The following is a 27,559-nucleotide window of genomic DNA, read 5'->3' as shown; positions in this document are numbered from 1 at the left end:
TGGACTATGACCAGAATAGTGGTTGATTCCATTTTCTAAGCTAACCTCAGTCAAGACTCCAACTTAAGAAGGAACATAAAATCCATACTGGGAGCCAGGTTCAAGAGGAGAATCTGAGCATTAATTTAAGCAGAATTTGGGTTGGAGGAGTTGCTATAATCCAAATATACCCTGCTGATTGTACTGGCAATTCTCAAAGCTATTCATCTTGAGCAACTCTTCCCTTGTCTGGTCAGTGAAATAGTTTATTACACGTGGGGTTTTCCCCAAACCATGAAAACTTACACAGGGGATTTCTTGTAATGAAATTCCCCAGAAATATGTAATAAATTAATAAAACACAACTTTGAATATAATCAATAAAGTTGCCTTTTCTAGATCCCTAAGACTTCTCTTCCTGCCCCTAGCAGTTAGTTCTCCTCCCTCCCACTTCCTCATTCCACCCTGATTGGAAACTTTCTAAATTACTTTCCAAAAATACTATTTCTGGTGAGCAGAACTGATTTCTAGGTTAGTCTCTCCAATGATAGCTCTTCCTTGAATCATCTCAGGAGCCCCTATTCAGAACTGAACTGTTTTTTTCACAAAGATGATTTACCCAGACTCTCAAATTTCTTTAAAAAAAATAGAACCTAACCACAAATTGTATTATGGGATAACTTAAACACTAGTTGAGAGATGAATAATTCTTCTAATTTTATAGCTCATCATAAGCAGCCTCAAAGTAAGAAAGATATTGATATCTGAGTTAGAACTACTGGCAGGAATTATTTATTTTTTAGTTTTTTTTTTTTTTAAATGGTTTATCCAAAGCCACACAGGTGATTATTAAGTGTCTGAGACTGGATTTGAACTCAGTTCCTCCTGACTCCAGGGTTGGTGCTCTATCCACTACACCACCTAGCTGCTCCAACTAGCAGGAATTATTACCATCTTGCCCTTGAGATCAACTATGATAGCAATGACCATATGTATGATAATAATGTTGAAAAATTAAAGCTCTATACAAAAATAATTATAATTTATGTTAATAAAACAAAGGACAAATCTGAGGAATCTATAATAAATTCTTAGTTACAGAAAAAGAATTATTACCACATTTATATAATGCAACATATAGTTAATTTAAATTTCATTACCTCATCATCACAAATATCTATTTTCTTTCCTTTTTTGTCATCTTTATCTTCTTCATCTTCATCATCTTCATCAGCTTGGTCATCACTATCATCATCATCATCATCATCATAGTCACTGTCTCCTCCTTTCCGTCTTCGCTTTCGACCTGTAGTAGGTGTTCCCAAGGAATGTGGTTCTTCTCCAAGTTCACCTCCACCTGTGGCATCTCTTTTCCCTGTTTTCTTAGCATGAATGATTCTGAGTCTTTAAATGTTAAAAAAAATCATCATTATTTAATAGTAAATCTATATGAAAACTTAATAGCATGTAAATTATTCATTTAAGGAATTCAACTCAATTTATTATCTCATAGTAATAAATAATTTTCAACTAAACATTAGATAAACAAAATGGAAGAACTGGCAAATTACCAATAGATAATATTTTCTTACTTAAAACTCATTATTGTTTGAAGTATCTTACATGTTGAATTTAAATATATTAAGAACATAACAAATATTATCTGCCAGAGTTATGGGAGCATTATAAAATAGATGAAAACTCCATTATAACAATGAACATTCAAACTTAAATCCCATTCTCTATTAACACTTGTATCATATATTATTCTATAATGAGAAATAATTTCCCCTTTAGTTACTGTAGAGGAGCTATCCTTTTAAGATAATGAGCAAAGTATTTCCAGTGATTAGGTAGAAAATTAATTTATAATTTTAAATTACATTTGAACTTTGATAGAGTCTCTCAAAAATAAACTTTAAAGCATTATATTCAATGCGGAGAGGGTAGAGGCACTCAGGGGTGGAAAAAGGATGCCCATTATCAACACTACTATTCAACATCCTATTAGAAATGTTAGCTTTAGCAATTAGAGAAGAAAAAGAAATTGAAGGAATTAGAACTGGTAAGGAAGAGACAAAACTCTCACTCTGCAGATGACATGATGGTATACTTAGAGAATCCCAAGAAATCCTCCATAAAATTACTGTAAACAATTAGCAATTTTAGCAAAGGTGCAGGATATAAAATAAACCCTCATAAATCCGCAACTTTTCTATATATGACTAGCAAGATACAGCAGGAAGAGCTAGAAAGAGAAATCCCATTCAAAATAACCTCAGACAATACCTGGGCGTCTATTTGCCAAGGCAGACTCAGAAACTTTTTGAAAACAATTACAAAACACTTCTCACACAAATTAAATCAGATTTAAATAACTGGGTAAATATCAACTGCTCATGGATAGGTCGAGCTAATGTAATAAAAATGACAATTCTACCAAAACTAAACTACCTGTTTAGTGTCCTCCAATCAAAATTCCCAAAAATTACTTTAATGAGTTAGGAAAAAGTTGTAAGTAAATTCATATGGAGAAATAAAAAGTCAAGAATTTCCAGGGATTCCATGAAAAAAAGTGTAAAGGAAGATGGCTTAGCTCTACCTGATCTGAAATTATATTATAAAGCATCAGTCATCAAAACTGTTTGGTTTGGCTAAGAAATAGAGTGGTGGACCGGTGGAATAGATTAGGTGCAATAGCAGGAAACGATTATAGTAATCTGCTGTTTAATAAACCCCAAGAGTTCAGCTACTGGGATAAAACTCTCTCTTTGATAAAAACTGCTGGGAAAATTGGAAGTTAGTATGGAAGAAACAAGATTAGGCCAACACTTCACATCCTATACCAAGATAAGATCAAAATGGATACAGGATTTAGACATAAAAAAACAATATTATAAGCAAACTAGAAGATCACTGAGTAGTTTACCTGTCAGATCTATGGAAAGGGAAACAGTTTATGACTAAGGAAGATATGGAGAACTTCACTAAAAACAAACTAGATGATTTTGATTACATTAAATTAAAAAGCTTTTGCACAGACAAAACCACTGTGATCAAGATCAAAAGAAATGTAGTAAACTGGGAAAGAATCTTTACAACTAATGTTTCTGACAAAGGACTCATTTCTAAAAATATAGAGAACTGAGTCAAATTTTTTAAAAAAAGTCATTCCCCAATTGACAAATGGTCAAAGGATATGCAAAAGGTAATTTACAGATAAGGAGATCAAAGCAATCCTTAGTCATATGAAAAATTACTCTAAATTATTACTTATTAGAGAAATGCAAATTAAAACTTCTCTGAGGTATCACCTCACACGTCTCAGACTGGCCAAAGGACAATGATCATTGTTGGCAGGGTTGTGGGAAATCTGGGACACTAATACATTGTCGGTAGAGCTGTGAACTCATCCAACCTTTCTGGAGAGCAATTTGGAACTATGCCCCAAAGGCAACAAAAATGTGCAAAGCCTTTGATCCAGCAATTCCACTACTGGGTCTAAACCCTGAAGAGATGATTAAAAAGGGTAAAAACATCACTTGTGCAAAAATATATTCATAGCAGCCCTATTTGTGGTGGCAAAGAATTGGAAATTAAGTAAATGTCCTTCAATTGGGGAATGGCTTAACAAACTGTGGTAAATGTATGTCACAGAACACTATTGTTCTATTAGAAACCAGGAGGGTTGGGAATTCAGGGAAGCCTGGAGGGATTTGCTGAGTGAGATGAGCAGAACCAGAAAAACACTGTACACCCTAACAGCAGCAACATGGGGGTAATAATCAACCTTGATGGACTCACTCATTCCATCAGTGCAACAATCAGAGATAATTTGGGGCTGTCTGCAATGGAGAATACCATCTGTATCCAGAGAAAGAATTGTGAAGTTTGAACAAAGACCAAGGACTATTACCTTTAATTTAGGAAAAAACCCAGATATCTTATTGTCTGATCTTGCTATCTCTTATACTTTATGTTTCTTCCTTAAGGATATGATTTTTCATCACATTCAATTTGGGATCAATGTATACCATGGAAACAATGTAAAGACTGGCAAATTGTCTTCTGTGTGGGGGTGGGGGAAGGGAAGTAAGCTTGGGGGAAAAATTGTAAAACAAAATAAATACATTCTTTATAATTAAAAAAATAAATTTTAAATGCATCACAATGTAAAAAATAACAAAATGTTAATTGCTATAAGGAGGTAATACTCATGTCAAAAGGAACTGCATAGCTCCCAAAGTTTTAAAATATGAAATGAACTTTTATAAAAAGAATTTAAAGACAGGAAGGTCAATACTAGTAAAGACAGAAAGAGTTCAAGTGGAAAGGACTAGATTTGAGTTCAATGCCAGTCACTATAAAAATATCTTTATGACTTTAGGCAAGTATTTTATCTCTCTGGACCTCAGTTTTTCAATTTTTTAAAAAGAGGAGGTAGACAAAGCAACTTATACAAAACATTCCTTTCTAGGTCAAAATCTAAATCATCTAAATTAGATAATCTCATTTAATCATGTAATTATGTACAGTAATAATTCCTGGGTTTGGGCTATCTTTATTTTATGTTTCATTTAAATTAAGCATTCTATTTCCAAAGTTTATATTCAAAGTGAGTCAGTTTAATTCTATCAGTGATTTACTGCTCTTTGCATAAAAATCAGAATATCATAAAAATCAGAATATTAGTTTTAAAGAAATTTAACTTACTTGCGAAGTTTACCTTCTACCATCCATTTGTCTCTCCTTAAATTTGACATATAATCAATATTCTTGTCAATTTCACTGCCAATATAAAAAAATTAAGGACATAATATCAAACATTACCACTTATTTTCCTGTGTATAAAAATTTCAACTTCTGACAAAATGCATCAATATATGTGTATTTTTATATATGTATTCACACATACATATACACAAACATATATACACATACATATACACATGGCCTAGCTACACTTTAGTATTGAGTACTGAGAGGCAGCATGATATAGTGTGATAAAGGGTCAGTCTTGAAGTCATAAGACAGACCTCAGTTCAGACAGACCTCAGCTAGCTCTGACTTATACTAGTTCTCAGTACTCTGTGCCAATTCTCTAAGACTATTAGTTACAATGGAGTTGATGATCAGTATTGGTGGATGGAGATTCCACGTTGGGAGTTATCCACCCTATTGAGATCACATGTCCAGACCCTTCTTAAAACTAAATTTACATTTCAAGCTGACCTTGCAGCCCAGACAATCTGTGTTCAAGTCCTAGCTCAGAAGTATAATGGTCCAGGCAAATCACTTAACAACTCAATTGTTCCTGGCAAATTCCAAGAATATAAATCTGCAATGGTGCAATTTCTCATCCAAGAGAGAATATAAAATGTTCTCAATAAAATCATAAGTCCAGTCCCTATCCACCCACCCATCCACCAACACACACACACACACACACACACACACACACAATCTTGATATAGTATGAAATGTGTGCTATCAGAAGTTGTAAATTCTTCAATAAAATTACATATTTAAACCCAGGGTAAAAGCCATAACATACATGATTAAAATGCACTTCAGCATCACTGAAAACTATTCATTTTTCATCCTTTATTCAATATTACAATTTTTATCACCATCTGTTAAGCAACTCTCAGGCACAGAATTGTCTCTTGAATGAAAAGATTTCTTCATGAAAATATACAGTTTGTATATTCTTTGGAATTTAAGTTGCTGTTCATTTAAAACACTGTACTGGAGATAAAATTTATTTATCTATGTGCCTGGAACTGTGCTAAAGTGTACAAAATGTAGCTATACAAAAATTAATTCATTAGAATCTAAAGCCCTGCATAGTTTGATATTATCTTTTTTCTTGGAAATTAAATGATGAGAAATGGGACATGGCTGAAACTATAAATTATGAATGAGAAAGATAAGGTGAATAGGGATCTTGATCACAAAGCATGAAACATTAAAATGAAGGACTCTGATATTTTTAATGTCTAGAATAAGCAAGAGGAGTTAAAATTTAACATAATCTAAATTATATTAAATATTATAATAACAATGAACATATAGAATTGCTTACTTGCAAATTAATAGCACTGGCAGAATACAAATGTATTAAAATTGGTTCAAACAAATTTTTGCCTGAAAGGGTCATAAATGCCTAATTAGAGAAACTATTATCTAAACTTAACGGATAATGTCAAAGTAGAAAATCATTAGATTTTAGCTATGGAGTATAATATGATGGTGCTAGTAAAATAATACTGGCCTAAATGGACTTAGCCAGCAAGGGGAATCCCATGTTTTCAAAATCTGTGGCTCATACTTCACATTGGCAACTCCCTGGAAAAGGAATGTGTGGGGTCCATTGTTTAACAAGTCTTTCCTTTAATTACCTTAACAAAGTATTTGTCCAAGTAATCAATAATTAGCAGAGTTATAGTACAAACTTGTTTGTTACTATGACTCCATAACAGAAATCAAATAAATGTGAATCTATTAAATAGAATGCTTTTCTCTTGTCTGTATGACAACTTTAGGAGAATACTCACAGTTGCTAGTGAAAATGCTCCATGAGAAGATAATTATGCTTATTAGGTCCCATAAAACATCAAGGAAATTAAGAAGCAAAGAAAAAAGAAGGTACAGTTCTCATCCCTCCCAATGATGATAGTTCTTGAAATGGCCAGTGTTCACAATGAACTTAACAGGAATATTAAATTGCAACTAATTTTATACATTAGTCCATACATCTTTTAATTTTAATCCATATTTTTTAAAAACCCTACAAGTCACTATGAATGTCAAGGAAGAAATACAAAAAATAATCAACATAATGGATTATGAAATCATAGGAAAGTGGTTAGGATACTCTCACCTTACAACACTCTTGCTACATGCTAGCTCATTAATGAGAAAAGCAAGTACTGATGCTTTCTGAGCTGGAGTGTGTGCCTGAAAAGCTTTTGTCTTTAGACTTTCTGTAAGTTCAGTTTGTCCACAATGGGCTTCCATAAAAATCTGCAAGATCTCAGAAACATTGTCGCGGTTGACACCAACGTTCAGTAAGTGTTCCCCAAGGGTTGTTTTGGCCTGTAAAAAGTTTAGTTTTTTTAAATTATTCGTAGACATTTACAAATACAACCTTCTGCAATAGTAAGCATATCAAAATTAAAGTACTAGGATAATGACATATATTCTGAACAGGGGCCACATGTTCTCAATGGAAATCAAAAGACAGTCTAATACTTGTACCTTCCCCGATGTGTGTGTATGTGTTTATGTGAGAGCACTTACATGCTTCATTAAGCAGAGGTTGGAAGTCTTTCCATGTGTGACTTTATGGATTCATTTTCAATTACTACTACTGACTGTATCAAGTTTCCTACATTTCCTATTGTACTAGGTGTGGATACTGACACTTGCACATATTAGTCTGTGATGTCTTTCATAGCTCATCTGATCTCTAGAGGGAAGTAATAGATGAATGGAGGGATCAAAAGGAAATCTATAAACTATGTCTCTTAACTTCTTTTCATACTTGAAAATATTAGAACATATAGTTTTTATTGGAATGTTAAGATGTTTCTTAACTGGAGTTAGATATATACCCAAACATATGATGTACCTCCACTCAAAAATGTAGTGAATCCCATCGATGTTCTATGTACTACATGTATCTAAAGTTGTCATGGTTCTTGCTGAACCCTGGAAGTTAAGATTCCAATTAATAAGAGATATTCTTCAAATCTTGTCAGCAACCCGTGGGTGTCTGGATTACCCCAATTATTCAAAGGAATTTCAGACTAATTACAAACCATTCCAAGAATGCTAATTGAATTAAAGGGTATAAAAGCTATAAACTATTTGTCTTTATCCCCATACTAACAGGGTATTCTTAAGGTCATGGAAATTAGAATTACCTAGTCAGGATTCTCTATCAGTAGTTCTTTTTTATTTAACTATTTTTGGTCCATTGAATGGTACTCTTTGGTATGAAGAACTGTGGAATACTGAAAGAAAATTTCTTGGCAATCTGAATCTAGACCATTTGTAATCTGGGTTTTCCTCCCCCAACCCAGCATTCATTTTCTTCTTTGCTTTCCCCAAGGCAGCTTGGGAGTTGGGTTTGGAGAATGTGAAAGTGCAGGGATATGAAGGTTCAGCACATAAGTTTGATATGGTCATTCAGTCAACAGACATTTATTAAGTGCTTACTATGTGCCAGAAACTATGACAAATACTGGAGATACAAAAAAAAAAAAAGAAAAAATAACATGGCTTCTGCTATCCAGAAATTCATAATCAATGGGATAGGACAACATGAAAATAGCTCCTCACTCTCTTTTCCCCCCATATCCATATGTATATGTTTGTATAATTTACAATATACATATGCATTAGGAAGGGGACTTTGGGTGGTAGAGAAGTGGGTAAGTGCAAACTAGCAAAAGCCTCCTGCACAAAGCAAACCCTTTGAGAACCACTGCTTTCTTTATAAGCTTATTCTGGTATGACCTTGTCTGGATTCAGACATCAAGTAATACTAATAGTTATTTAGCATAAAATACTTAACTTTCTCTGATTTTATCTTAAGAGTAACAAAGTAATCAAAGTACTTAATTATTCAATGCACATAATCTAATGCTGTACAAAAAAGTAATCAATTTAAACTGATGACTAAAATTTTTAAGGAGTGTGTATATGTATATTTGTGTCTTTGTGTGTGTGCGTGTGTGTGTGTGTGTGTGTGTGTGAGAGAGAGAGAGAGAGAGAGAGAGAGAGAGAGAGAGGGAGAGAGGGAGAGAGGGAGAGAGAGAGAGAGAGAGAGAGTGTGTGTGTGTGTGTGTTTTTTTACCTTGTATCCTGTTATTACGCCGGGATCACAGACAGCGGCAGAGAGGAGCCTCACAAGTAAGTCCTGGACTTCACCCATGCTGTCTCCTATATTGAGCAATCCCTCTTGAAGAACACTCAGATTTGGGACATCAATGTTCATATCGAACCCTAGAACTTTACCAAAATTTCTTAAGAATTGTACCACCATGAGACAGTCTGAAAAGGTACTTCCAGAGAGAACAAGTCCCGGGATGCGTGGTAACTCTGGTAAGGGCTGGAAACAAAAAGATAAAATCAGATGTCACTTGAGTTTGTACATAACAGAAATGTACATTGCTAGGAAGTTTAATTTTCTATGGAGTTTTTGTTCAATTACCAGAATTTCAATAACATATGGATTGTATGAATTAAAGAAATATAGTAGAATAACTTAATTCCATATTTTTTTGCAAGGTAAATGAGAACAAAAATGCTGTCATTCATCTATATAGGAAAATACTACTGCCATTCTAACAGTGATGAATGATTTGAACTAATAATCCATCTACATTATTTTGGGGGGGTGAGTTGGGATATGCATTTACAAGATATCTAGATTTGTATCAGGTACAATCTGTGTCAACAGGGTATACTGATGACCCTGGGGTCACCTAACAAAGTGAAGTTAAGCTGACAAAGATGATGCTTGATACATAAATGCTAAAGCTGATAATAAAAGATGCTTCCAGTAATACTGTAGTGATTTTGAGCATTATACAACTTAAAGTCAATACAAAACTAGTACTTGTGGCCTTTAAAAAAAAGGTTAGCAAATTGCATTTTTAATATCCCATTACATGGAAGAACTTCCAATATTTTTATTAAGCAGGTGTTTTTAACCTAATGTCTGTTAATTTATTTTTAATTATGCTGATAAGTATAATTCAATAATTGATTTCCTTGATAATTCTCTATTTGATTTTATATATTTAAAAATTTTATTTTGAGAAGGGATTCATAGGTTTCACCAGGATGCTAAAGGTCTGAGCCTATAACTTCAGAGTATAAGCCCCAATGAATACTGATCCTGTGTTGGACTATATATCTGTCATTCATGGATGAGCTAAATTTGCAAAGATTCATCATAAAGACTAATCACCAGGTGGTGACTTTTTAAAAGATCTACTTTAGTATAAAGATGTTTTGATATACATTGATATACATTGTAAGTGACACAAGTGCCCACATCTGATGAAATGATAGTTTTTTTGAAATGACTGATGTATTCAAGGAATAATTATTCATATTTCAAATGAACGTCATGTAAAAAGATAGCATGGGGGGAAGATGCATTATAATCATCTATTCCTAGATCACATTATCTTTTGAATTCACAAGAAAAACACCTCTTCATCAATTATTACAAATAGGCTGCCAGATGTTATTATTTGTATGTTAAGAAGTGCTGTAAAAAGTCATTCTTAAGGAAACACTTAGAAAAGAAGGTGTGGGCTGATTATGTAGTGGAAAGCAAAGGATATTATTGGTACTCATGAAATATTAAAGTATCTAGAACAAAGTTTCAACACTGTTACAAAGATCCCTTACGGAAGATTTATGGGGAAACAGGCAAAAAATACACAGAATAAAAAGATATTTTTGGAAAGAGAGCTAGTGTGATGGTGGTAACATCCACACTGATGATGGAAATGGATGAGGTCACAGATCACAGATCCAGAAAAATGCCTACGTTGGTTTTTGGAACATTACTATTGAATAGAAAGCTATATCCACTATAAGTTCTGTTTATTACATTAGTGGTTGCTTTCAGAAACATTAATATTTTAAGTGTTGGGGCAATGTGAAGAATGCCACCTGTACACAATCAAGGAGGAATGACCTGAGAGGAAGAAAACAATGTCCTTTTATTCTTCAGGTTTAGCTGCTGTGTTACAGATTGATCCCTGAATGTGGAGATGGAATATGATGGCCAAGACTCTGACAATAAACAGATTTTCCCTATGTGTGAGGAAATAACTAATGGAGTCTTCCCTAGTGAGATGCCGAGAATGTGACGGGTCTCTATTCTCTAAAGAGTTAAACTTAAGTTCCCAAGTTCTACCTGAAATTGGGAAAGAGATTATAAAATTTTTTAAATAGGTTAACAAGATAACGATTACCTTTTGGTCGGCTAAGCACATATCTTCATTAGGCTTCTTTAGTTCCTTTGCCATTTCTAATTCTAATCTTCGTTGCTCTAATTTGCGTTCTTTATTTAATCTTTTTTCATCACGTTTTTCTTGCTTCAATCTTTCTTTTTCCTTCATTGAAAGAAAAAAAAAAGCTCTATGTATTTCCCTTAACATAATATGTGCATTTGAAAAAATGAAGGGGGAGACACAGAACAGTATACATATTTGTTATTCTTGACCTGTTTTAGGTGAGGCACTGGAGAAAGACTTACAACCACTTTAGCACTCAGTTTTCTCCATTGTAACTTGGAAACAATGAAATTCATAACTTTTCAAAATATTAAGAAATGTGCTTTATAAATCACAAAGTGATTTATAACTAAGGTTATTAATTTCATAAACAAAAGTACAGGTCACATCCCTCTTAGGAGATTTATTTATGAGATCTGGAGTAATTATCATTTCTTGTTAAAGATTATCTTTTATGCTTCAAATTAGGACTTTTAACATATCTATTAAAATGTGGTCCATCTGAATTAGGCTCATGAGACCTACTCTAATTTCAACAAAATATAGCTAAGACATATAACAAAGTTGGTATAAAGGACTCCACCACTATCATCAATGATGTGAGTGCTGCTTCCATCAATGCAAATCATCTTGTTTAATAAAAAGAATAATGTATATAGCATTTTAAAGTTTATAAAGCTCTTTAGGAATATCTCATTTTATTGTCATAACAATCCTCAGAGATAGGTGCTATTATTATCCACATTTTAGAGATAGGAAAATTGAAGCAGACAGAGGTTAAGTGACTTCCCAAGATCACAGAGTTTCTAGAGCAGATTTATGTTCAATTCTTCCTGACTCCAACACTCTCCATTCATTGTGCCACATAGCTGCCCAGGTGACTCTCATAATTCAATTCACCATACAAGATCCATACCAAATGCTAGATGCTTTTCTCTTTTCTTGACATTGGAAGAACACCAAATGTTATACAATAGATAAGACCGTCTACTGCTTATCCCTCATTATCACCATCCCTCTTTTTCTTTATATGTATTTCATACAGAGAAATTTGTACATTTCTCTAGTGATATCCTCTATTTCTGATGTCATCCCCTTCTCCTGAGGGTTTATTCCTATATGTAATGTGTTTTAAGTTGCTCAATTTTACCATGCAATTATCTGTAGTCCTTTGGGTGATCCTTTTAATTCTTTAGACACTATAGTATTCTATGACTTACTGCCACAGTACTTTATCAGAAGACTGTGTTGAAAATATGGACTTTTTTTAAAGGCAAAGAGTGGCTATTAAAAACTGTTCAATTTCCCAAAGACAACTCAGTCCACTTCTTTTAAATTCTGGGCTTAGTTCATCATCAATTTGAAGTGACTCTCCAAGACATATATAATGATGGACAAGTTCTATGGTTCAACTAAATATCATAATCTATACAGTGGGCATTTTCATTTATCTATTTCCTGTGCTGATAGTTAAGCCAAACCCATATGAATGACTATAGACTTTATGGAAAATGCTTTGAATATTCTGATTTTTTAATGTATTCAGTACAATGTTATTCTCTCAACAATCCTCCCAACAGCCCTATGAAGTAGATTCTATTATTATATTTTAAAATTGAGGAAAATGAAAAAGAAGTGACTTGCTAAGGGTCACATAGCTAGTAAATGTCAAATGCCATGTTTAAAACTGGACATAGATCTTAGTTGCAGGCTCAGAGCTCTATCCACTGTGGCTCCCAGCTACATCTAGAGCTTACTAAGAAGGTCATATTCAAGTTATTTTAATTATATATTATATATTTCTCTTTTATTTTCTTCTAATTTTATATTAATTTTGACCTTTGAAGTAACAATTTGGTGATGATAACTGTTTCAGAAATGACTCCCATATTAGTTTTGTCAGTCAAAACAATTCCATTTTTTTTGGTAATGTTACTTTGTCACAATCAACACCCCATTTCCCTTCCTGAAAAAAAAAATCATGTATATAGGCCTAGCCATTTTGCATAGATTACAAGCTATTGAATTTCCTGTTTTTTTCAAATCCCTATTTTTTCCAACCTGTTATATATCCAACTTTATATAGAAGATACAGAATGTCAGAGTATGTTTCTTCATAGAATCTCAGTACCTCTTCATCTTGTTCATCGGATGATTCCACATGAAATACAATTATTTTCATGGCAAATCTTTCTGCAAATAGTAATCATGAGCAATGTAATGCCCCTACAAATTATACTTGTTGCTTTTGGATTTATGCCATAACTCTGCCAAATCACTGATTTCCCTGTGAGTCTAGAAACTGAGTTAATTGTAGTAGCCTACTCCTACTTTCTACCACTTTGTTATCAAAACTGCAGAAATGGAAGGGAGTCCAAAAGGCTGGGCCACTTTTAATGCTGCTGTAATAAACCTTATATATAAAGGGCCTTGAATTATTAACTGATCATAATGCTAATTCAGTTGATAGAATCTGTCAGGGCTTCAGTTCTATTGACATACCCTTTCAGAACCCATAGTCATCTCTATACAAAATGTTGATGCATAACCAAAAAGTCAATGAATGACTCACTCCCTCTGGACTCTTGACTTCTACTTGAGAAGGAAAGGAGTAAAATAGTCAAGTGAAAAAGGCAAAAACTTCACAATTCACTGTTATATTCCACTTTGTTGCTCATTTTTATTCAGAGATGTTATTCATCAAATTGTCCCTCCAATTATCTTCATTGTGCCCTCTTCCCCTAAATTCTTTATCCCTATTCCTCATCTTCTTCCTTTATTGGAGAAGTTAACAAAAGGTGGTTGGTATTACACAGATTCTGTTTAAATTCACATATAGGTGCTGGAATTGCTGTGAATACTGTTTTTGGGCACTTTTCCTCTGTTGGCTATCATGTAAGATATTTTATACTAAAGAATTATACCATAGTGCTTATTACTTATGAACTTAGAGCATCTAGGAGGTTGTAGGGGCAGGATTTATGCATGAGTCGGGGTCAGAACTTGCCATCCCATGTGACAGATTCTCATACCATTTGATTCCTAGGACCATAGCTCCAGAGAACTAGAAGGGCCCTGAGAGGTTATTTATTCTCATGCTCTCATTTCACCAAGAAAGAAACAGAAACCAAGGGAGGTTAATTGTCTTGCCCAAGGTCACATAAGTTAAGGCAGATAGTATTACTAATGCTTACAACAAAGGATCCCTCTGTGAATTAACACAAATTCTTCATTTTCAGAAGTGAATTTTAGCATTGCAATACTGTTCAATCCTTAAATGCATAAAATATTGCTCTTAAGGGGCAAAGAATGAGAATGGGAAGGATTTCATGTGGCTCCTTACCAGAGGACTAAATGGCAGCCTAATATATATATTCACATCTAAAAAACTTGACCTCTTTTCAAATTCTTTATGAGTTGCCAACATTTTATAAAAATATATATTTATACAAACAAGCATGCATTTATGATTTTAAAAGATACTGCAATTTTAAGACTTTTCTGAAAGGAGTACATTTCTCATTCCTAAATATATTTTAGGAATTTTGTGGCTATGAATTTTGTGGTTGCTTTTGCCTTACTAAGGAGGAAATATAAACACTGACCCAACTTGGGCATGAGTTTTGCCTGTGTGCCCCTTCCTCTCTCAATCAAATGCATGAGAAGAAATAAGTTTTAGGAATTGAGAAACTAGGTGATCCCAAAATCCCAGAGTGGCAGTGGTCCCCAGCCTTCTTTGACTATGTATCCCTAAGTAAATATTTTTTGAGCACCTACCTGAATATATGTCTTTATATACATTATACACACATATATAAATTGAACTAACAAATTCTGCATAGTATAAAAATAGAAATTTTATAAGCATAAGATAAAATATTTTTTAAAATTAATTTTGTCATCAGTAAAGAACAACTCTTAAATTAAGAGATAGATTATCACTAAAATATTATAATATTAAAAATAATGTGATTGAATATACTTCAGTACTTTTGAAAGTCTTTATGATACAGTGATTCCATGATCTGGTATTAAGTTCAATTATTCTGTAATTCATTTCAATGACTGTCACAAGGGGAAAATATACAAAGCTCAAATCACAATACTTATTTTTCAATTATGAATTATTCAAAATTTTTTGTTGAAATACAGCTAATAAATTTCCATCTTCTCTGATAATTAGCTGTTCTTATAAACTAATGGCAAATTGCTCTGGTATTTCTGCCAAAAGACCCCCAAATAGGGTCTCTAGAAATAGGATATAAGATTGAACAACAACAGACCAAATTAATTGGAAGGTGATGCATTTTTTTTTAATTTTCAAAAACTGTGTTTCTGGAATATTTTTTTAGGGTTTTTTTGCAAGGCAAATGGGGGTTAAGTGGCTTGCCCAAGACCACACAGCTAGGTAATTATTAAGTGTCTAAGACCGGATTTGAACCCAGGTACTCCTGACTCCAAGGCTGGTGCTTTATCCACCTAGCCGTCCCCTGGAATATGTTTTTAAACAGGTTAGAAAATTTTAAGGGCAAAGATAGTAGAATTTTACAGGTAAGAGGTTCCATTTGGAACTATGCTCCAAAGGCTATAAAGCTATGTAAATCTTTGACCTAGCAATAAAATTACTAGGTCTATATCTCAAAGAGTTTTTTGCCCAAAGGAACTCTTATGTACAAAAATAGTTATAGAAGATCTTCTTGTGGAGGTAAAGAATTGAAAACTATGGGGCATAAGGATCAGTTAGGAAATGGCTGAACAAGTTGTGGTATATGGTTGTGATGGAATATTATTGTGCTATAAGAAATGATGAACAGGATTGCTTAGAAATGAACTTATCCAGGAAAACATAGTATACAGCACCATTCTGAAAAAATGATGCTCAAATGTACTATACACACATACATATATACACACATATGTATATATGCACACAAGTATGTATATATTTATATAGTACACTTGAGTGCAAATATGAATATCTTGTCCCAAGAGTGCAAAATAGTGTGAAAATAAAAAAAAACGAACATCATTTTTGTCCCATGAAAGGATCATTTAGACAATCAAAGTATCTTAAATAGAAGTAAATATTAAACAGAGTTCTCAAGAGTTGTTGTGGGGAAACTATAATCATTAAAATGGTAACATGAATTGTTGCTATTATATGAAAATAGCTTCTCTTCTGTTTTATTGATATTAAAAAAAAAGTAACAGAACAAAATTCAGATGACTTTGAGCTATTACTGTAAAACTTTACAACTTAGGGGACCAGGAAATTTTGGGGCAGGTTATCTTCATGAGACTATACTGCAATGGTTCTTCCATTTTTGCATTTTATTATTCTACTGGGTGCTTTACAGGTTTGTTCTGGGCATAATTAGAAGTGAGAATACATTTCTTATGACAGCAACTTGTGCTTAATTTTAAAAGACATAAATATAATTTAAGAGGCACAGGATTACCCCAGGGTAGAGGAAGAATAAAAGTGTAAATGGCATTAATAAAACAGAAACTATTTCTAGAAGACAAATACAAAGGGGGAAAGAGTTAATGGTATATGTTGATTATGTTGAATTTACATAGCACTGTACAGGCAGGGCTGGCTTTTAAAAAGTGTGCCTGCATTTTTCTATTTATCAATATGATAAACATTTATTGTTATAAATTTTAGTTTCTTTTATATAGTATCTTTCTCATAAGTTTTTATAGGCAAAACTACCAAAATATAGTGATAAATACTTATTAAACTCTCTTTGGGTTAGTTTTTTTGTTTTTATCTTAGATAAATTTATCTTCTAGTACTATACTAATCAAATTATGGCAAGTAACTTTTCAAATTAAATTTTTTATGAAATAAGATTCTTAACATGGGTGATGTAACATAAAATTTAAGGATACTGTATGCCTTGGTGAAAAGTAGATTTGCTTATGCATAAATATATGTGCAGTATAACATAATATTTTAACTAAGCAAGGACTGTGATAAATCTAGAATGATGAAATATTCTCATCCTTTGAATCACTGGGGGGTTATGAATTTCCTTCTGTTTTCAAACTGCTTATTAGATGGCTTCTGTAAGCTCTAGTATGGTCTTCTAGATTATGGTTATGTCTACTAAAAATGCTGACATAGTCATTTTGTGAGAGATACATGTTTAACAATCTTTTGTTGTTTATTGAGCCTTAGGGAGACATAAAGAACTCTACTACAATTACTCTAGACTGTTACTCAGTTTACATGAATAAAGAGATTAAAAATCTATGCATGGCATAACTGCCAATCTTAATAGATGAAATTGAGATTCTGGACCAGTAACTTTCCCTACAACTGTTTGTTCAAACCATTGAGTGTTCATGGATTATTTAGAGATAATTCATTTGTCAAATCACTTGATTTATGCTAAGATAATATGTATCTTTTATCTATACAGCCAAAACCAGTGAACTATTTTACAACTAAAAATAACAATAATTAAAACTGAGGTTGTAATACATTTAAACTAACTTTTGATAAAACAACAACCACACGGCAATGGAAATAGTTAAAAGGACATTAGTTATTTTCCAGCAAGATTTTCACATAAGGAAGAAAAATAAGGGTGGTAATTATATTTTATAAATACCAATTTGAGGACAGTTCATTTAGGGAAGTCAGAAAATAATTCAGTAACATTTATCTTGTATAAAAACACTTCAGAGATATCCTGCTAGAATCATCTCTATATCTTTATGGAAGCAGTCAAAGTTAAGTGGGAATATCTATTATAGGCATTCTGGGCAGCTAGGTAGAGAGTGGAGCATTGGGTCTAGAGTCAGAAAGATCAGAGTTCAAATTTGACTTCAGATACTTATGAGCTATATGACCCTGGGCAAGTCACAAAACCCCTGCCTGCATAAAACTGAAGATCTTTGTCAAGAAAAGCCCAGTTGATCTACAGGTCATGACTGAATGATTGAACAACAACAAATTTAAGGCATTCATGAGTAATGTATAGTAACAGAAAAGTATAGCTATTTGTTCTTTATGTTTCACATTTCCTCACACAAACACTTAGGGATCAAAAGCACAGGTCTGATCATGCTAGTCCTTGATGCAGTTTATATTAGGTAGTTCAGCCATCTTCATGAATATTATTTATGAGCAGGTCTAATAGTTCTTTCTTGGAAGTTTATTTATGCTTCTGATTAAAATAAATTATACAATTTTGTGTATTTAATCTACTCGGATTAGCAGGTTACAGTGTTAGGTTGTGGTTTTGTTAGGATGTGACCATCCTGATTTCATGTTCTATTCCACTTTAGTGTTAATTTGCCACTCAGGACAGAACTGGGAAATGGAAATTGTACCTGTGATTTCATTAATAGAGGGAACTATCACCATTTGGTCCATGTCTTTTGTTCTACTGCACCTAGTGCCCTAAGAGATTAAGTGCCCAGAGTCTCACTGACCTTCCTTTACAGCTCTCTATCTACTACACCATGAGGCTTCCTCTGTGACAGAATGAGGACATGGGACTATTTTTGCTGTTAGTCATACTCTCTGGAGTCAAAGATTACCTTTAATTCATTAGACAATACATTCTTTAAGTGCTGCATTGGGGAATGGAGGAGCTATTTGGTCTGAACACACAACTCACAAATCTCCAGAATATATCATACTGAACCTAAGGTCTTCTGAAGTCCCAGGTCCTAAAATATTTGTCTTGCATAGGTCAAAGAGACTATGGCAGATGGTACCATGCAGGTGTACTTGAATGCAAATGGTACTGGAAAGAATTATAGAGGTAGGAATCTAATTTTAGCAATCTACTGAATAAGGAATGTTCTTTTGGTATTGGTAATAACTGAATAGAGTATTATAATCTTTCTTTGTGAATACACAAGACAAATACATGAGTTCCATTGCTATCCTCTGATGAGAAGTTCAATGTACATGATTTTACAGGTATAATAGGGCAATGAGCTCAGTTGTCTTGGATTAGGGACGACCAATTATTTGGAATTTTATAACAGAAATTGACTAATGATAGAAAATCATGTTATTTTTAGACCTTAAAATTCGATATAAGGAAATTCATCTTAGGGAAACTCCCCATCACTACAAATATGAGATAGTTTTTATTAAATATCAGAGAATTCATAATGGAGAGCAACCTTTTTATATTTAATGGAACATCCATTACTCATCTCTTTTTAAACATTAGTGAGAAATCTTGTCAATGTAATCAATAAGTGGAAAATCTTCAGCTAAAGCTTAAGCTTTGCTAATTATCACATAATTCATAGTGGAAAGAAACCATATGAATTTAATAAATGTGAAAAGGACTTCACTGCTCAACTAGCATTTATCATCACAAAACTGAGATGTACAGAAATGGTAAAGAAACTACATAAATGTAATAAAAGTGAAAACTTTTCTATGTACGCCTAAGGTTTCATACACATAAGAGCCTTTGAGTTGCAAGGTAGGGCTCAGAAGGAAATAAATATTGAAAAACTTATATAAAAATTCTCTAGAGACTATAAGTTCCTTGAGAGCAAGAACTACATTGTTTTAAGCCCTTTGTAGGCAATTAATAAATAATTTCAAATGGGTGACAAATGACCAGAATATATGGCTCTGAATTTGGATTGGTCTCAATGAGTCCCATGTTGCAAATAGTTGCAAATTATTTAGTTTTATGTTACATGTAGAAGAGTATCCAAAAGGGTGTAAAAACAGTTCCAGTGTATTCTGTCATATCCTACAGCCATATTTGGATAATAATTTTCTGTTTAGGGCACAACATTTTAGAAAAGACTAGCAATCTGGAATGTGTCTAGAAGACTGTTATAGAATCTACATTGGAGAGAAAAAAATCCCTAAAAATTCACTGAATCGGGGGCAGAGCCAAGATGGCAGCATGAGTGTAGGAATTCCTGGAAACTTGCCCCCACCAACTCCAAAAGTCATCAAATTATGACTCTAGCCAAAATTTCGAGGGGCAGAACTCACAGAAAGACTGAGAGATACAATTTCCTAGTCCAAGACAACTTAAAAGTTCTATGGGAAAGGTCTGTTTCACTGGGACTGGGGAGGAGCAAACCTGCTCCAGCCTTCGAAGAACTGCCAGCAGGATGCCTGGGTCCCTGGGGTACCTGGGCCCATGGCAGAGGGGGTGGTTTACAGACTTCTGGGCCCATGGATCACCAGGATGGCTTGAAGGGGCAGTAAGAGAACTCTGCTACACCAGAGTAAGCATGGAGCACTGGCCAGCACTGGTCTTACAGCAGCCCTGTGGTGGGAACCTATGGAGGGAACCTGTGGAGACACTCAGCTCTTCCAAAGCTCTTGGTCCACAGACAATAAGGGGTTGGGGAGAGACTGCAGAGGTCTCTCTGCTCTCCCAGGGATAGGACTCTGTTGTTTGCCCACACTCAGATCCAGGTTACAGTCTGGGTCCCCCATACTACCATAGCTAAGCAGGGACCCTCCTCACAGCTCCAGGGCAGAGGGCAGGGCTGTGTTCATCCATAGATCAGAGCAAAGACAAGAGAGCAGTCAGAGTCTCTCATAAGACTTTGGAAGAATTAAGGTCCCTTTGGGGTATCCTAAAACCCCCCTAAAGTCTTGGAAGTGTGATCAATCAGTCATAGGCTGAGGAAATGAGCAACCAACAGAAAAAGAAGAACTTGACCACAGAAAATTACTTTGATCCCATAGAGGATCAAAATACACACTCAGAAGATGACAAAGTCAAAGCTTCTACATCCAAGGCCTTCAAGAGAAATAGGAAATGGGCTCAGGCAATAGAAGAGCTCAAATAAGACTTTGAAAAACAAATAAGGGAGGTAGAGGAAAAATTGGGAAGAGAAATGAGAGTAATACAGATAAATCATGAAAACCAAGACAGCAGCTTGGTGAAAGAAATATAAAAAAATATACTGAAGAAAATAACATGTTAAAAAAAAATCACGTTTTGGCCAAATGAAAAGGCAAATGAGGAGAAGAATGCCTTAAAAAGTAGAACTGGCCAGCTGGAAAAGGAGATTTAAAAAAATAACTCCTTCAAATGTAGAATGGAGCTGAAGGAAGCTTATGACTTTGCAAGAAATCAAGAAACAATAAAACAATACCAAAAGAATGAAAAATTTAGAAGAAAATGTGAAATATCCAGGAGAGGTAATTTTTAAAATTATTGAGTTACCTGAAAAGTCATGACCAGAAAAAGAGCCTAGGCTTCATTTTTCAAGAAATGAAGCAAAATTGCCCTGAGATCCTAGAAGCAGAGGGTAAAGTAGAAATTGAGGGAAATCATCACCTCCTGAAAGAGATCCCAAAAGAAAAACTCCCAGGAATATTATAGCCAAATTTCAAAACTCCCAAATCAAAAAGAAAATACTACAAGCTGCCATAAAGAAATAATTCAGACACGGTGGCTCTACAGTCAGGATTACATAGATTTGGCAGTGTCTACATTAAGGGCTTGTAGGTCTTGGAATATGATATTCTGGAAGGCAAAAAGAGCTTGGTTTACAACCAAGAATCAAGTACTGAGCAAAATGGAATATCCTCTTTCACGGGAAAAGATAGAATTTTAAAATTTCCTGTTGAAATAACCAGAGCTGAACAGAAAGTTTGATCTCTAAGTACAGGACTCAGGTGAGGTATAGAGAGGGTGGACAAAATTGACTAATTATGAGGAACTTAATGATCTAAACTGTGTGTATTCCTGCATGAGAAGAAAATACTGATAACTCACATGAACCCTTCTGATTTATAACACATGTTAGAAGGAATATATATATATATATATATATATATATATATATAGAGAGAGAGAGAGAGAGAGAGAGAGAGAGAGAGAGCGCAAGAGAGAGCACAGGAGGGAATTGAATATGATGGTATAATTTAGTATAAAGATGGAGTCAATAGGTGATAAAAGAAAGTACTGGGAGGAAAGGAAAGGAGAAGTATAATGGGCTAAGATATTTCACATGAGAGAGTAAAGAAAAAGCTTTTGCAATTTGAGTGGGAGTAAAGTGAGGGGGGAATGAGTGGAGCCTTCATTCTCATCAGAAATGGCTCAGTGAAGAAATAACATACACATTTAATAAGATATAGAATTCTATCTTAACCTAGAGAAAAATGAGAGGAAAGGGATGGGATAAGGGGGACAGGGGAGGGGAGGGGGGTATAGGTGATAGAAGAGAGGAAAGATCCTGGGAGAGAGAAGTCAGGAAGTCAGATACAACACATTTCTGAGAAGGGACAAGGTGAAAGGAGAGAGAGAGAGAGAGAGAGAGAGAGAGAGAGAGAGAGAGAGAGAGAGAGAGAGAGAGAGAGAGAGAGAGAATGAGAATTGAGAATGAATATGAATAGAATAAATGAGAGAGGAGAGGATTGGAATGGAGGGAAATATAGCTAATAATAGGACTAGGACTTATTTCTGGTGGACTTGTGATAAAGAAAGCAACTCATCCCAGAGTCAGAGCTGATGGAATCTGAACACAGACTGAAGAATGCTTTTTTTCCCCTCACTTCACTTTTCTTGAGGTTTCTGTATCTTTTTGGGGGGCAGGGGGTTATGTTTACTTCCACAATGAGATTATTGTAATAATATAAAATACATCATAAACAATTTTAAAAATTCATTGAATCTAACCCCCTCATTTTACAAACATGGAATAGGTCTAGAAATGCTAAATGATTTGCCCAAAGTCAAACAGGTCATAAGTAGAAAAACAAGTATTGAAACAAAGTGATTCCTAATATAAACTCTTTCTATTGCACCACTCCAAAACCAGCCTAGGATGATAAGACAACAAGAGAATAAGTCATAGAAGGATCTGTTGATTTTGGTTCTGGAAAAGGGAAGAGTTAGAGCAGGCATGAGAAAGTAGACTAGGCTGGCTTAGCTGGTAGTGGTGTCCCTTTACTGGAGAGACTATACAATCACTTAGAGAGGATTTTGAGGAAAGATTTCTTATTTAGCTATATTTAGCTATAAGTTGGTCTTAAAGCTCTGTGAGTGAACTTGGGGGAAAACTATATACAAGATCATTAAATATTTGGTCACAGGCAGGACAGTAGATTGATAATGATAATAGTAAGTTTGGAGGCCATGAATCTATATATCTCCATGCTTCATCTGACCTATTTATCTGAAGATCCAGTGTCACATCAACTATAGGATCCTGAAATTCTTTTAGAAAATGAGGTCCATAAGAAAGATCACTTGTCAAAGATACTGGAAGTCCCATAATAAATACATAACAAACAAGTTCCTTGGTATTTTTTTTTTCTAGCAAGAGAATCAAGACCTTGGAAAATGAAATAATAGATTTTTAATGTAAATTTTTCCTAATAATTAACTTTCAAAATGTCCTTATATTTAGCTCCACAAAGGAATATATGTTTCCTACTAGGATTAATACCTCAAATGTATATCAGATCCTGGACTATGTATGGGAACTTTGCAATGGATTCTGAGTACCTCTTGGAAGAGCAGTTGCCTCTTGATTATTCCTGATAATGACAAAGAGATTTTTATGTCTTCTGTGTTACTAGGTCTAAAATCAGGACAAAATTGATAGCTTTAATTACAATTGAAAATTGAGGTGAGATAGACCATTAATAACGGAAATTATCATGAAAAGGAGGATGTAGGACAAGAATTATGAAAAGCAGAGGTGAGGAAGGAGTACACTCCAATCATGGGAGATGGAGCAATAGTTCTGGGAATGGTAGTCTATCTTAGCTGGAACTCTGGAGAATAGTAGTAGCAGGAATTAAGACTGGGAAGGTTGGAGGAAACATAATAATGGGGAGGCTTTAAATGCCAACCTGAGGGATCTGTGGTTTATCCTATGGGCAGTGGGGAAACATTGAAAGTTCTTTTTTTGAGACATAATAAAATTTAGGATACCTATTGGATATGTAAGAACTGAAATATAGCAGGTAATTAATGAGAGATTAGGAATGGAAATACAGATTTGGGAGTCAATTATATGCAAATAATACCTGAACCCATGAGGGGCAGATAAAGTCAACAAGGTCAAGAACAGAGAAAGGACAGAGCCCTAGAGGGATACTTAAGCTAAGGAGGCAAGGGATGAATAGTGATAAATGGAAAGTGAAAAAGTTTTTTGGAGATAAAGACAGGTTTACAAATGAATATTCGTATGAAAGTCTAGGAGAATTGGTGAAACAAACAGGTTCTAAGGCTGGCTAAACTTGGACAGGTGGGCTGGGAGTAAAACTAAGAAATCTAAGTTGAATATTGGGCCATGTGGGCCAGGATAGAACACAATTTAGACTGAGATCAAGCAATCTTTATTAAAGAGCATAACCTTTGGGGAGAAAGTATTAGGCAGAAATGAATCAAAGAAAGTGGGAAATTTATATGTATAATCAAGATGGGAAAATGATTTTCAAAATTAAAAAGGAGCTGTTAGAAAGTTTTCTTTCCTGGATGGACGAAAGAATCACAAATTTAGAGTTGAAAGTAATCTTAAAGTTTACCAAGTCCAGAGAAATTAACCAATTTGCTCAGACACATAGATAGAGATTTGGATAAATCAAATTCCTCTCATGTCAGATCTAACATTCTTTCTAAGACAACAAGGTTTAAACTGGAATGTTATTGCAAAGTGAAGAAAGTAAAAGAGGAAAATAATCTCTATATTAACATAATTTTAAATATATTACAGAAAACAAATTTAGGCATATACATCTGTATTCAACATAATAAATTATTTTATTATGTATTTTTGTTTAATTATATTCCTATCCAAATTATCATAAATTTAAGAATTTGAAGACAAAATAGTTTAGACTTTTTTGTGATTAACATTTTTTTCTTGTTAACAAATTGAGGTGTAGCCTATATCATATATTGATTTAGCAAGGTAATGTAGAGCTTATTTATTCTTACTATTCTTTCTGATATTAATTATAATTTTTGAACATTTTAAAGAATAATTGATGATGAAATTATTCCCAGAGCAAAAGATTTCTTTGAATGCAAGAATTACATGTCATGCAAGTACTGACAATAAAGGTTATTTTTACTTAGTTAAATTGACAACTACTATACCTACACAGAGTAGATACATTCCATTAAATCTAATGGAATCGGTGAATATAAAATAGCTTAAAAGGCATAATTTTAATTTGTATTCTAATAATTTACATAAATCTAGAATAAAATTTAAAGACATATAATACACACACACACACACACACACACACACACACACATAGTCAACTTCTCAACCCTAGAATAGTTTGCTATTTTATAATTCCCCCTTATTCAAAGGTTTATTTTTCTAAAAGGATGGTATTTTAATGTGGACCTAAAAATTAGTCTATTGTTTATATAAATGAGTAAATAAAAAGCTGCCTACTCAGTCAACTTCAACTTCACTTATTTTCCCCCATGTTAAAAATTAATGCAGTACAGAATCACATTATTTAAAACTACAGAAGTTATGTTTTTGTTAATTTATATTGCCATTGGAAAAGTGGTAAATAAAAATGGAGAAGGAGCTTAAGAAAAAAGAGAAAGATATGGTTAAATGGTTCTATGAAAACATGTTAGGCAAAACAACACAAGGACTTCCATGGAAAATAATAAATGATTGACTGGCAAAAGAGCATTACATTGGTGTTACTATAGCTTTAAGTGGAATGTGGTTAAAATTTTCATATTAAAGCTAAACAACACTGACTAGCACAGTGTTGTTTAGGGCAATCTATATTGTTTAAAGGTCATATACTATAATATATATCGGTACAGGTAGTTTTTTCTTTCTCCCATTCAAGATCTCTCCAAAAACTACTTAGCTCTTTCATCATGGATGACTGATTGGAAGCTAATTTCTCGGTGTTTTTGATGGAGTATAGACAAAATGAGGACACTATTAGTATAAGGCTTTGAAGAAATATGTGATATGAAACAAAAAGAATCATGAATTTATGATCTTATTGTGCAAAATATAGTTCTGAGCTTCCACTTCTAAACACCTGGGAAATCAAGAGACCCAGAGGTTGGAAATAAGCATAATTTGAGTCAAGTAGTGAAATACTTATGAGTGTAAATACATTCCTGTCAATGGATTTGACAGATGATATTCCATAGCAGATTTTGGCAGCAAGGACAATGGAGAACAGAAGAATAAGGGACACCTAAGCCTAGAGAAAGATCATTGAAAGGAAGAAACAGACAATGAAAGGCAAAGAGGATGAAGGCAAGAAACATGGAAAGGAGAAGCTGAACACACAGCAAATAGAAATGCTCCTCTACAATTTTGATTAAAATTTACACAATAAGTGTTCACAAATCTTAATTTAGATTGTAAATTCATGAGGTAGGAGCTATGCTCATTACTCAAGTCATCATCTATCAACAAATAGCATATAATTTAATAAATGCTGAATGACTCCAGTTTGTTTTCTGTGACAACTCAAACAGAAGTTGGTCATCAAGAAGAGTTGTGCTTTCAACAGAGCATACTCAGTAGATGGCCTAGATCTCTCAGTATAAATGATTAAGGTGGGAAGAAAAGTAAATCATAATGATTTGGAAATAAACTTTTTAAATTAATGAACTTATATGCATCTTAATTGTATTTAAGGTTTTTTATGTATATCATAAGTGAACGATCTGGGGAAAGTTCTGAGATTTCTCAGTCAAACAAATCACTAAATTTTTTTTTTAAATGTGAGCCAATGGACCATTTAATGGTAGCCTGAGAAATTAGTGAACGAGTTTTACATAATTTGTACCTATACCTTTAATTCTGGCATAAGTAATAAGGGTATTCAGAACTGATGCCTTTAAAAAGCATTTAATGACATTTTAATTAACTCTGGTGAGGTTTTGTTGTTAAACAACTACTACTAAAACCCATTTTAAAAAAGACCTATAACAATATCCTGGTTATGCTTCCACTGTGAATTATGAAACACAACAATGGCAAAACTAAAATAATAAATGACTGCAATGAAAAGATGCATGCTGGGCATTAGCAGGTTGAAGCTTGTAACTAATAATAATATGCCTCTAAAAAGATTAAGGAAATATATGACCTATCATATATTAAGAATTTAATCTAACAGACAATCCAGGTAGCATATTGTTAACCTTGATATATTTTTAAAACCCAAAATAACAAGAAAGAAAGGTTTACAATATATTATGGAAGCTTAATCATAAAACATGGATAAACCACACACAGGATGAAAAGATTTGCAGATATTATGATCTGCTTCAGACTAGCAAGTATCCACAATAAAAAAAAATCATTTATTATCTTAGTTATTCTAAGTAAGTTGTTGGAAAAGAATAGAGGATCTATTTATATACTGCTGTCATTTTTTTACTCTAACTGAAAAAAAATTTAAGAAATCCTTCCCTAGGGGCAGGTAGGTGGTGCAGTGGATAGAGCACTGGCCCTGGAGTCAGGAGTACCTGAGTTCAAATACGGTCTCAGACACTTCATAATTACCTGTGTGACCTTGGGGCAAGCCACTTAACCCCATTGCCTTGCAAAAA

General features: G+C 33.8%; 1 protein-coding gene across 23 annotated transcripts in view; it reads right to left on the bottom strand.

The window, feature by feature from the left end:
- The window catches only part of BAZ2B (bromodomain adjacent to zinc finger domain 2B), a 341,329-nt gene that overhangs the window by 37,323 nt on the left and 276,447 nt on the right, over positions 1–27,559 (bottom strand). For all 23 annotated transcript variants that reach the window (XM_074215885.1, XM_074215897.1, XM_074215888.1 and 20 more), the window contains 5 exons: positions 10,983–11,123; positions 8,843–9,097; positions 6,863–7,077; positions 4,693–4,767; positions 1,140–1,383 (listed from right to left, as the gene is read on the bottom strand). In XM_074215885.1, the coding sequence (XP_074071986.1) occupies positions 1,140–1,383; positions 4,693–4,767; positions 6,863–7,077; positions 8,843–9,097; positions 10,983–11,123 (930 nt within the window). The remainder of the gene's footprint in view (positions 1–1,139; positions 1,384–4,692; positions 4,768–6,862; positions 7,078–8,842; positions 9,098–10,982; positions 11,124–27,559) is intronic.

This window comes from Macrotis lagotis, chromosome 1 (assembly GCF_037893015.1).
Source record: "Macrotis lagotis isolate mMagLag1 chromosome 1, bilby.v1.9.chrom.fasta, whole genome shotgun sequence".
NCBI classification, from domain to species: domain Eukaryota; kingdom Metazoa; phylum Chordata; class Mammalia; order Peramelemorphia; family Peramelidae; genus Macrotis; species Macrotis lagotis.
This window is presented reverse-complemented; position numbering and strand designations above follow the sequence as displayed.